The sequence below is a fragment of the Phytophthora parasitica genome (assembly GCF_000247585.1).
Source record: "Phytophthora parasitica INRA-310 unplaced genomic scaffold supercont2.4, whole genome shotgun sequence".
In the NCBI taxonomy this organism is placed as follows: domain Eukaryota; phylum Oomycota; class Peronosporomycetes; order Peronosporales; family Peronosporaceae; genus Phytophthora; species Phytophthora nicotianae.
The window spans coordinates 55282-66410 of record NW_008648990.1 but is presented as its reverse complement, the minus strand read 5'-3'; the positions used below and the strand labels follow the sequence as shown (position 1 = coordinate 66410).

The following is an 11129-nucleotide window of genomic DNA, read 5'->3' as shown; positions in this document are numbered from 1 at the left end:
ATTTCCAGCGCCGCGTTCACACCGTCGGGTTTCTCGATTGCCGTCCAGAGGTGGTCGGCACCTGCCTCAAACGTGCGGCCTTCTTGATTGAACTCGTCGCTCATGACCAGCGACCAGGTCTGTCCGCGAGATGACTTATGAGTGTGGGCATTTTCTGGTGTGTCGACATCCACCCACGGCAAAACGCTCGATTGAGTCGAGTAAGATTTTTTAGCCATCGTCACAGAAAGAATTGTTGCGACGGTAACGAAGCATTTCCAGCTCGTCCAACGTGGCATGATGTCTTAACTTGCTTGCTGATGTGCCAGATTAAAAGTGAATTTGCTTTCTGAGGTAAGTCTGTCGTAGTACGTATCCAGTGCATAAAATTATGATCACGAACCATTCTTCGCGTCGAGTAATATGCATTTACACGACGCACAACGTAACTGGACAAAACATCGTTGGAGCAACGAGATAAAGTCGACCACGAAGCTCAAGGGTTAATATTGTAAATCCGGCCAACTTTCCGATCTTGTCAATACAATTCTCAAACCATTTGAATGGGTCTGGGACACTACAAAACTGTCCCTCCGCATTTCGAATTAATTAACTTTTTGAGGGGTTGCTCGTTTGCCTGCCAACCATGAGCCGCCCAAGTCAAAGGCGGATAGGAAGGTCAGGAGTGTCATTGCCAAATTAGACCTATCTGTACGAATAGCTGCAGTGTCAAAGTGCCCCCAGAGCCCACATGCGTGTCACTCAGTGAGGGTGTCCCAATACAATTATACAGTCAGAGTACTGTACTATAAATAGAAAAACTGTTCTCATCAGTCAGAGTTCTGTGCTTTAAATTGAAAAAAAAAACTGTTCTCATCGTTTATGTTTAGTTAGATTTTTCCACAACGACAAGGTACTCAGTCTGCTTAATAACACAATCTGCAAAATTAGAACTCTATTCTACGCTTCCCGTTTCCAACCCTGAATGCAGCTGAGAACATTCACAACACTCCTAACGTTAGCGATGAACTGTCGCCTTCTATTTTTGTTTGACTTCGAGTCTCCTAACCAAACGAATATGTATCATCATAGGTTTTGCGACTTTAACTAGAACCCACTATTCCGATTACGCTACCAAAAGTTGATGCCAACGTGACCTATCATGGGCCGGGATAGACAGCTCTGCATTAACGTCCCACAAAGCGACACTCTTTGTTACGTCACTAAAGCGTAATGAGCTCAGCAGAGTTGCTCGACGGGCTTCTGGATGCCCTCATTCAAGCAACACCGTCTTTGTCTGGGGGTGTAGAGCTCCACAATTCCCTTCAAGTTAATTCTGACGCGTCTTCACCTCCCCCGCAAACCCACTCAAGCCAGCCAAAACCAATGCTGGGGCCAGCGCCGCCAAAGCAGAAGAAGAAACGTGTGCGACGTGAAACTCGCGAGATTAAGTACCTACGCGAGCAGGCCCGCAAACTCGAGCTCAGGCTGGAGCAGATTCAGAAGCGAGTGCCTGCCAACCGCGACTCGAATTCGATCGTCTGTGCCAACTACAAAACGGCACGCCCGTCGGTGTGGGAGAGTATCGCGGAGCGACAATTAAAAGAAAGGCTTCATGGTGAACTGATGCAGAAGGAATTAAGGGCCGCCTGCTCGGTGCAGGCTAAACTTGTGCAGGAGCTGAAGAAACAACTCAGACTATGCGCAGAAGACAAGAAATTATCTGCACTGATGAAACGCAAGTCCGCAAGGCTGTGGGATCTACTGTCGGATGAAAGCTCTGACATATATGCGGAGCAACTCACTCAAGTGGCAAAAATGTGTTTGCAGATGCAACAACAGACCGCGCCGCCCAGGCATGCTCTGCAACTCGCCAACGATCTCACGCAAGGTGTTGACGTCTTGAAGAGAAACCCTACCAGTGCTGCAGGGGTTGTATTCGAGATGCGTTGTGGTACCTCGATTCCTTTCGACGTCCACGTTGCAGGTAATGCATACTGGCGCTTGACTGCGCACGAAGCATTCCACCGGCAAGGATCTCTACAGCAGGTACGAAAAGCAGTCTCTCTCTTTTTTTTTACCAGTCTCTTAGAAAATTATTGTGCGCTCTCTCTCGCTTCCCAGGACTTGGACGCAAAAGGAGATGTTGCCTCGGCTTCATTCAACTTGCAGGTGGCATGTGAAGGGTTTACAGCAACTGTGCGTGGGAAACAAACTTGCAGGAGGTATATCAATAACGACAGCGAGACAATTGTGTGGACTGGGTATGCTGACCCCATCGAACTTAACGGCACCAAGTTCTCGGGAATGCAGTGCAGAAAAACTGGTTGGATAAAGCTTCAACGAGTAGCAGGGCAACCCGCAGGTGCAACTTGGGTTGAAATGTATTCCGAGATGACTCCATTGTTTAAAGAGGGGGTTGAAGACCAGAACTGGCAGATCCACGCGCTCCTTGATTCGATGACCAAAGCACACAGCAAGACGAACGAAATTTACTGCAGGATGGTGCGCGAGCTTCTGTTGGAGGAAGACTGGAAAGCAGCATACGGGAGTGATGCGCAGGCCTTGTAGAGGCTAAGGAGAGTAATTTTTTTTTTTCATTTTCATTTCATAGAGAATCACCTTTGGTTTTAGATAACCTTAAAAAACGGTAAAATACACTACAGTATGCTGTAAATAGCCCGAAACTTTTGGATTTTCCTGTCGAGGATTTGTTGACGCTACGGTACGTGCAAGTAAACTTTCCCTGCCATACTCTCTGCTTCATCGATGGGCGTATGAGCATCAATTGAGGCTGAGAACTTATGGAGGCAGCTGGTCGACATCAGTTTTGGTGTACGTACAATTATGCTCGTGCTGTTGATCGCTCGCTCACCGTCACCTCGACCATGATGACAACATGCGATAAACATCGCGTCCTTGCATCCGTTGTAATCGTCATTTGTGGATTTTTACCGCATCCACTCGTTCGATCCAAGTTCAGAACGAAAAAGCATTTCCACCACCAAGATGAACTCCCCGTTTCGTGCGGACCCCAGCTGCCAGTCGAGTGGTGCGTCCTCCGCTCAAAATGGAGCACGGAAAGAGATGCCGTCGGCTTCTAGCGACTTCTACACGTTGTCAACGGTGTCGATGTCAAATATGACTGAGGGAGGCCCCTGTGTACAAGCACCATCACAGCCCAAGAAAAAGCGAATCCGACGACAAAAGCTGGAACTCGAGTACCTGCGGAAATTAGTGGTTAGTTTAGAGGAGCAAATGTCGATGCTCAAGGCTAAGCCAGCTCCAAGAAGCGAGCATCGCTTGAAGGAAACAGTTGACCACGCTCCATCGATATGGAAGAGGATTGCTGAGCGACAACTGAAGGAGAGAACTCGAGTGGAGGAAAAGAACCAAAAACTGCGTTCTTCACTCAAGGGACAAATCAGGCTCGCCAAGAAGCTGGAAGGACTGTTGCACAAGAGACCGCTAGACGAGGTGTGAGTCAGCTGGAAAATAGAGTTACTGCGTTAGTTTAACGATATTTTGTGGATGCAGGAAACGGAGATCCTAGCTGACTCTAAGCGGCTCAAGCCCTTTGTCAGCACTTCGTTGACCCCAACGGACGATGAAATTTTTGCCGATCAAATGGCACACGTACAACTTGCAAGCTCGGAAGTGGATCGAATTTTTGGCACACCGGAGTTTGTAGACCAATCTGCCTCATTCTACAAATTGCAAGTCATGAATGACTCAAATTCAGACACTGGAGTTGCGTTTGTGAAGAAAGCAAGCTCACTGATACCGTTCGACATCAAGGTGACGGAGAAGGCGTTATGGCGCGCTTTGGCTGAAGAAGGAACTAAGAAAGACAGCTATTTTCTCGATGAACGCCTGACAACAGACAACGTGGAGGTTTGCTCGTATGGATTGCATTTTCGAGTTGACAACTTCCACGCAAATGTGCTCGGGAAACAGACATATCGGAGATGTGTTGCGGACGACCGAGTCGTCATCATGTGGAAATGGGTCGTAGATCCGGTGGAGGTCAACGGCACAAAGTTTCGAGGAATTCGATGTCATGAAACGGGATGGATCGTGCTTCGCGGTGTCAGCATCGGTACTTCCAGCACTTCCGATTTTGATCCGGTTTTCTGTAATGTTCCATCCAACTCTGTGACGTCGACGAAGTTACTGTCGTATTCCAAGATGACTATGGAGCTTCAGGATGACATTACGGATCAAGACCTTCAAGTTGGTGCGCTTACTAATTTTGTGGTCAACCTGCACGACACACTGACGGAAGTGTGTGGAAAGATGATCACCAATGTTCTTGTTGAGGAAGATTGGAACGTCAACGGTTGGTGGGGCTTGCAGCAGAGCTAAGGAGTGAATAGCCATCTCTCGTATTTTTTTTTAATTTAGATAGAAATTTATCTAGTTTTGAAAATCCAAAATAATTAGGTCGAGTGCTAGATTTTCTGAAGAAGCATTTATTTAATCAAGCCCAGATTTCTAAAAAAAAGAACTTTTGTTCCCAAACCGTTTTCGTTACAGTGCTTTTTTCCCAACAAAAACAAAAAAAAACAAAGTTTTAGCACGGATTTTTTCAGAAAGCACTTTGTTAATAAACCTTTTTTTTCTTATGACGATGAGCAGCCAGTTGGCTTTGCACGAAGTCCTCGATTTCCGCCGAGTGCAGCGCTTCCATCATGAAGGAAGAGCAGCTTCTCCACACCCAGCAGCCATGCGCAGTAGAACCCCCTGCTAAACCCAAGAAGAAGCGCATTCGACGTCAGAAACTGGAGCTCGAGTACCTTCGGGGTCTGGTAGGAAAGCTGGAGCAGCAGATGACGCAGCTCAAGACTAGACAGAGGGAGGACGCGGGTCACACAACCGCTGTCAATGCTGAGATGTCAATCTGGAAGGGCATTGCGGAGCGACAGCAAACAGAAAGAGCGCGAGCAGAGGAGAAGAACCAGAAACTCAGAGCATCTCTAGAGGGCCAGCTGAAACTCGCCACCAAGCTGGAGCGGCTGCTGCGCAAGCGTCCGAGGGACGAGGAGGTGGCTGAATTGGCGGACAACAAGCGCTTCAAACTGCCGACTGTGGCTCCAACGGACGATGAGATTTTTGCGGATCAATTGGCACACGTGGAACGCGCACATCTTGACGCGGATAACATATTCGGCGGACTCGAGTTTGCAGATCGAACAGCATCATTCTGCAACTTGCGGGTGACGAGTGACTCGGAATCGGATACAGGCGTTGCGTTTGTGACAAAGGCGAGTTCCATGCTGCCGTTTGATGTCCATGTGACGGAAAGGGCCTTCTGGAGAGCATTCGCGGAGGAAGGACCGAGTAAAATGAGCTATTTCCATGAGGAAAGAGTCGCAACCGAAAACCTGGTGGCTCGTTCGTATGCACTTGATTTTAATGCGGGATCTTTTCAGTCAAATGTGCGAGGTAAACAGACGTACCGCAAGTATGTAGACAACGACAGTGTCATGATTGTGTGGAAGTCACTCACCGAACCTGTTGAGATCAACGGCGTTAAGCTCAGTGGACTGTGGTGTAATCAGGTGGGATGGATTGTCCTTCGAGGAGTTAATATCTCACCTGAAGACGCACAATCCGGTCTCATTGATACTTCGAAGACCATGATGTCAACATCGCTGCGGTCATATTGTAGGATGAGGGTGGAATTGCAAGATGATATTGCTGACCAAGAGCTGCAAGTTGGAGCACTAACAAATTTCGTGGTGAATTCTCATGATGCCATTACGGACGTTTGTGGTAAGCTCATAAATCAAGTGCTAGTAGAAGAAGATTGGAATATCAACGGTTGGCTGGATAATCTAGCGCTGTAGCTCGATGGACAATCTCGAAGTCAGATTTTTGGTATTCAGCGATCAGATTCTCCGAGATCATATCTTAGTCATCTTGCGATGAGGAACAATAAACTTTGTTTACGAAAAAACGCAACAGCATTATTTATTGAGTCGCAAAAACAAATATCAGGAGGGATCGTGTCTGGGTCAACTTTTTCTCGAGTGGCCATGTTTGGGTCAGATGTGTGATTTGAAATCTCTGATACTTAATGAGTATCATGCTAGCATTACTATGGGTCCTGACCCGAGTCAATACTAATTTTAGGACCTAATTGAGGTATCTGTTTTTCGCGAAGATAATCTTGTTCATAAAAAGAAAACGTACAACAGCGTACAGCATCATGGAGCGGCGCTCCGGGGTTTCAATCCGTTCCTATGCAGCTGCAGTGGCCACCAGATTAGCATATGAAGGGGCCAGCGCTAGTGGTGTTGATGTACAACTTGAAATTGATGAAAGTGAGCGGGCTACAATACAGACAACACTTGACACTCGACCTATCAACACTAAGCGGAAATACGACGGCTACCAAAACGAGTTTGTGCAATGGTGCACCTCTCGCGGATTCCAAGATAAAGACACTGTGACCGGTGGAAAGCTACATTTGTTTCTGTCTAGCATGGTGATCGGGCGAAAGTCTAAGAAGAATGCTGAAAAAACCGTTGGAGGCTCCACTGTGTGTGGATATGTAAACGCACTTGTAGATCTGTACAACCAGCAGGTTACACTTCGTACAAACTCGAACCCACACCCGCGAACCACTGCTGTGAAGCAACTGATAAAAAATGTCCAGGCCACGACTACTCAAACCAAGAAAAAGAATTACGAGGACAGGGGAATTGGCTCATTGCTGGATGGCTATTCGTCGGTTCAGCAATTCCAACAAATTTGTGACGCCTTCCTAACACTCAATGACCTGCGAGGACGCGTCGCCTTCTTACTTTCTCATTTTGGATTGTTACGTGGCGAAAATGTTCGCGATTTAGAGTTTGCTGATATGTTCTCTCAGAAGTTGGATGGAGAGGGATACCAGACTTGTACAGCTCTCGTGCTTTTAATTCAACATGGAAAGACGAACACTTTCGGTAAGATGCAGCACGTTGGCTACATGCGGAACAAGGACGTACGCATTTGTCCAGTTGGCGCAGCCGCATTTTATTTTTTTCATCTTTTTCACGTAGATCGAGAGCCCTTCCCGTCCTTTGCTAAATCTCAAGACTGGTATGACTTGAAGTTTCTACGAGGACGTCAGCGGACAAAGGCTATCACTTACGATACACACAAAAAGAGCTACGAGGCCGTGTTCAAGCATTTGGGTCTATCATTTAACAAAAAAACGCATATCAATCGTCAGCAGGGAGTGCGGCAGCTCGAGTGCGCTGACGTAGACATTTCTCAGACTCGTCGGCATGGACGATGGGGAATGGATACATGCGAGGCCATATATGCGGCCCCACTAGCTCGAGAAGCAATGCGTGCTCTTTCTGGACACCCTCCTAAATCTCGTTTTTACTTCCTCGAACGTGCCTCAGTCGATCCACCGTTAGAGCTTCAGCGGCTAGTATTTCCTGAAGTCGAACATTGCCAAAAGCAGATCTTAGATGGAAATTGGGAAGACAATCTGGCTGCTCGTGGATTTCTTGACTTGCTTCTGTACCTTCGCGTTGTTCTGCTTCAAGACTGTGCTGTGTTGCTCGACGACCTTCCTGCCCAGTTTCGACAAACTTCGCTTTTTGGCGAAATTTTTTTAACTGTTTCGTACGCAAGCGCTGGCTGGAGCGGCAAGCGCTACAGCTCCTATTCAAATGCAACTCCAAAATGCAATGCCATTGCTTTCAACACAAATATCTACACAACATGCAGCAGTGATGCAAAAATTAGAGACTCGCCATAACGAGATTACGCAACTTTTAGCACAAACAAACAATAACCTCACCTCATTATTACAAGGAGACATGGCATTCCGTCTTGTACCTATTGATAACGCAAGCGCGAGTGTCACTAGCACCAACATAAATCTTGATACAGCTGAGTCTGCTCACAGCCAACAGTCAGTTCCATACCGTTCTTCCAGTGGAGTTACTCACAAACCTACCATTAGTGACGCACAGCGGTATTCTATGAGCAGAGGTGTCAGCACTGTACGCGAGCTCTGGACTGAATGGCACGTCGGTCTGTCTAATCGGCCATCAATTGAGTCGCTAGAGAAAAAATACGGGCGAAAATGGCGGCTATCATCAAAAGAATCCAAGTTTTACTCTCGCAGACACTGTGTGATCAAGTACGTACGCTTCTTAATAAACCAAGGCTCCACAGTTGAGAGTGCGCTCAATATTGCCGAAGCTGAGAAGGGAACAAGAAGCATTGATGCGTTCTCGAAGCACTTAAGCAAAAGAAAAATATCGTGAATATTAGTCTGCATAATAACAATCATTTTCAAAGCACAGTCAAAACATGTTCCCGTACTAAGTTTGCGCTCAACCATTATCGGCTCGCTGTTCTTTGTGGAAGAACTTGCTTCTTACTAGCGTCGTACAACAATAAGCTCCATACATCTGCAGTACAAAAAGAAAAACAATCGTCATTAATGTATGTCACTGTGTGTCAATACGTGTAACGTTTCGTATTGCACGAAGTTACCATTTCAAACCTGAGTCAGCGGCCTTCGTGTCGGAGCAAAATGATGGAGTATGAGGATCTGAAGTGCCTTCACATCCGTTAGCAATTCTGATACCGGGAACCTGAGAACTGTAGACGCTTCTGCGTGGCTCAAACCGAGCGTGCGGCTGCAATGCGGCCGCTAATGCTTGGCTTCGGTGCTCTTGAAGTTAAGGCAGCTCCTCATCGGCTCATACACTGGTATTGAGACCTTTGGGCTAATTGGGGCTTCTTCGTGGTTGTATCTCGCGGCTGCTTCGGCGTCAAGTGACGCACTGGCTCAGTGGCTGGAGTTTTGTTCTGTCCGAAGTGCTTGGGAGAGAATCGTACTTTGAGCCAATAAAAATGCTCTATTAAGGTCATGACCTTTCTCTGATATCTTCAAGATATCAGCCGAAAACGGCTGGTATCTGGAGATATCAAGGTCCAAGGTCCTGATTAGGTCCTGACTTTATCGTTTTTACTTCTATGTATTACAATGATCTTTTTCAAGAAACGCGGAAGTAAATGATGCTTATTTTTGTAAAGAAAAAAAACATCAAATATTTTTTGTAAAAAAATACTTTAATATAGGGGTTTTCACGGTTGAAATGTATGAATCTTTGTCCTGTCAATCAAATTAAACCTTCACTTCTTAGCTGTGAGTGCCCCCACGGAGTACAGAAAAGTACATTGGTGCACACTTACTGGCTGTTATTTGAATGACAGAGGTCTGGAGTCCTTCCCTTCGTGTCATGTTTAAGCACATGCAGCAATTTCCCCAGTAGTTTAGCGATGCAGGTATCATGGCAGTTGGTAGCGACTGCGTTAGGCATCATTATTTCTACTGTGGCAGTAGTTAGTGGCATGTTTTCCTTGCGGCAGTGTGACACTACGATGGCAAGCGTCGCGGGCTACATGTATGATACATATTTGTGATTACGAAAGTGATTTCCTTACGGCCAATCAAATCAAAATCAAATCTTCCAATGTGACTTTCAACCAATCATGTCAAAACTGCAAGTCTCAACCAAACCTTCCTGTTTTATTTTTTGGGAAGGTTTGGCTTGAATAGGACGGGACAGGTAGGTTTGCTCTGATTCGCTGCTGAAACCTACCTTCTAACCGTGACAACCCCTAGTCTTAGTGTAGGCAGAGGCCGCGTCTCAGGGATGACAGACAAGGGCGACAAGAACAGGAACCAGAGGTCATCGACCTGACGGTCGACTGAGGTGAAGCACACAGTCGACGACGGTTACAAGTTGTGTGGATTGTGGCGGTAGCGAGTCAGCAGACTGCGGTCACCACTCCGGATCTCGAGAAGATCGCAAAAGGGGCGAAGTGGACAGAGCGGAAGTATGCGAGAACGCGAGGCGATACCAAGGACGGCAGTGTGCGGTGGGTACGCAACGACAAGGGTGATGAGATTCGAAGAGGCCCCAAGTAGAGGTAGAAGGCGCCGTAGTCTATAGGTAGCTAGGCAACGGGGAAGTGGCTAACAGGACTACGAGCTGAGGTGTGGTAGACTCGACCCTCAGTTGCGATTTTGGCACTGATTAGCAGCAGATCAAGGCTAAATCTACGAGGCTGCGCCGAAGCGACTGGATTTCCACCTGACAGACAACGAAGATCGGTCGGCTAGAGCGAGAGTGCGACCAGCTGGTAGGCGCGAAAAAGCGCGGGTGGCACAGAGTGCTGCATTCCTTGTAGGGTGGTTGGACAGTGGAGAGAAACCACGGGGGCTCGAGGGGCACCGCTACGGGCAAGTCTCTAGGCCGTACAGTGTGGATCTCGAGAGTGAGGAACGTATTCCTTGCGGTGAGGGAGCTCCACCTCGACAATATGTGCATGTACCGGTGGGGAGGGGCCTGTGGCTTGCCGGAGCCCCGGTTGTTTTGGCGCTGCCTCTCTGCAACCCCTTTCCCCTGGTCAGAGATGCCGTGGCTGGATCCGTGCTATGGCTGAAGAGGCAACAGGCCCGGCCAAACACGAGTGGTCTGCCGGGCCCATGGGGGTGGCGCTGGTTGGGCGTTACGTGATGCTTGAGCTGCTGGGAGCCCGCCGTCGAAACCGTGACCTGACGGTCGCCCGGAGGAAACCCCGTATACGAATGTGGGTTACGACGGGTGCGTGTAATAACATGGGAACTGTGGTTGGAGGCAACTACATTAGCTTACTTCATAACCGGTAACGGGTTACTGCGTTTGATCCCATTTTAATTACAAGACTTTATGCGACATGCATTACCGGTCAATGGCCCTGTTTAGCAAACTAGTGAGGATTACCGGTTCCAGTTGCTTGTCACCCAGAACGCGAACTTGCTGAGGCACCTTACACATCACTTGAACGGGTCTTGCGTTTCCACGCCTGCTTGAACCCCGTCGGGCCAGCAGCCTCAGTGTCGTTGATCTCGAGGGAAGTCCAGGTCAGCATCTCCATCATCACTTGAACTTCCCGTCGAGAGACCAAAACTTGACTCGTCGAAGGTGATATCGCGACCTAATCACCACCTGCCCCGCCTCGATGTCATAAACTCGATACGCCTTCGACACTTCTTCGTAGCCCACGAAAACACCAGCGCGAGCCTTGGGATCCCACTTGAGTTGCTTCTCCTTCGGAGTTAGGACGTACGTCCGACACCCGAA

The 11129-nt window shown here is 47.9% G+C and overlaps 6 protein-coding genes across 6 annotated transcripts; 5 read left to right on the top strand and 1 right to left on the bottom strand.

Moving 5' to 3' along the window:
* Window positions 1-1128: 1128 nt before the first annotated feature.
* Window positions 1129-2664, top strand: PPTG_02989 (hypothetical protein). The gene is made up of 2 exons (XM_008895652.1): window positions 1129-2028; window positions 2104-2664. Exons 1-2 carry the CDS (start codon window positions 1213-1215, stop codon window positions 2548-2550), a joined length of 1263 nt encoding a protein of 420 aa, XP_008893900.1. The 5' UTR covers window positions 1129-1212; the 3' UTR covers window positions 2551-2664.
* Window positions 2665-3236: 572 nt separating this feature from the next.
* PPTG_02988 (hypothetical protein) lies at window positions 3237-4494 on the top strand. The gene is made up of 2 exons (XM_008895651.1): window positions 3237-3458; window positions 3517-4494. Exon 2 carries the CDS (start codon window positions 3607-3609, stop codon window positions 4342-4344), a length of 738 nt encoding a protein of 245 aa, XP_008893899.1. The 5' UTR covers window positions 3237-3458; window positions 3517-3606; the 3' UTR covers window positions 4345-4494.
* Window positions 4495-4577: 83 nt separating this feature from the next.
* PPTG_02987 (hypothetical protein) lies at window positions 4578-5935 on the top strand. The gene has a single exon (XM_008895650.1). It carries the CDS (start codon window positions 4671-4673, stop codon window positions 5826-5828), a length of 1158 nt encoding a protein of 385 aa, XP_008893898.1. The 5' UTR covers window positions 4578-4670; the 3' UTR covers window positions 5829-5935.
* A 255-nt stretch (window positions 5936-6190) lies between these two features.
* PPTG_02986 (hypothetical protein) lies at window positions 6191-7079 on the top strand (the record flags this gene model as incomplete). Its single annotated transcript, XM_008895649.1, has 2 exons — window positions 6191-6970; window positions 7029-7079. 2 exons carry the CDS (start codon window positions 6191-6193, stop codon window positions 7077-7079), a joined length of 831 nt encoding a protein of 276 aa, XP_008893897.1.
* An 888-nt stretch (window positions 7080-7967) lies between these two features.
* PPTG_21181 (hypothetical protein) lies at window positions 7968-9931 on the top strand (the record flags this gene model as incomplete). Its single annotated transcript, XM_008896434.1, has 4 exons — window positions 7968-8128; window positions 8602-8663; window positions 9144-9162; window positions 9730-9931. The coding sequence occupies 4 exons, from the start codon at window positions 7968-7970 to the stop codon at window positions 9929-9931; spliced, it is 444 nt and encodes a 147-aa protein (XP_008894682.1).
* An 884-nt stretch (window positions 9932-10815) lies between these two features.
* PPTG_21180 (hypothetical protein) lies at window positions 10816-10926 on the bottom strand (the record flags this gene model as incomplete). Its single annotated transcript, XM_008896433.1, has 1 exon — window positions 10816-10926. One exon carries the CDS (start codon window positions 10924-10926, stop codon window positions 10816-10818), a length of 111 nt encoding a protein of 36 aa, XP_008894681.1.
* Between the last annotated feature and the right edge of the window lie 203 nt (window positions 10927-11129).

What these genes read in the sequence shown, in the direction of transcription:
- PPTG_02989 (XM_008895652.1), top strand. Translation starts at nt 1,213, where the DNA reads ATGAGCTCAGCAGAGTTGCTCGACGGGCTTCTGGATGCCCTCATTCAA. An exon ending in GGCAAGGATCTCTACAGCAG is followed by an intron (nt 2,029 to 2,103) that starts GTACGAAAAGCA and finishes CTCGCTTCCCAG; the next exon opens with GACTTGGACGCAAAAGGAGA.
- PPTG_02988 (XM_008895651.1), top strand. Translation starts at nt 3,607, where the DNA reads ATGGCACACGTACAACTTGCAAGCTCGGAAGTGGATCGAATTTTTGGC.
- PPTG_02987 (XM_008895650.1), top strand. Translation starts at nt 4,671, where the DNA reads ATGAAGGAAGAGCAGCTTCTCCACACCCAGCAGCCATGCGCAGTAGAA.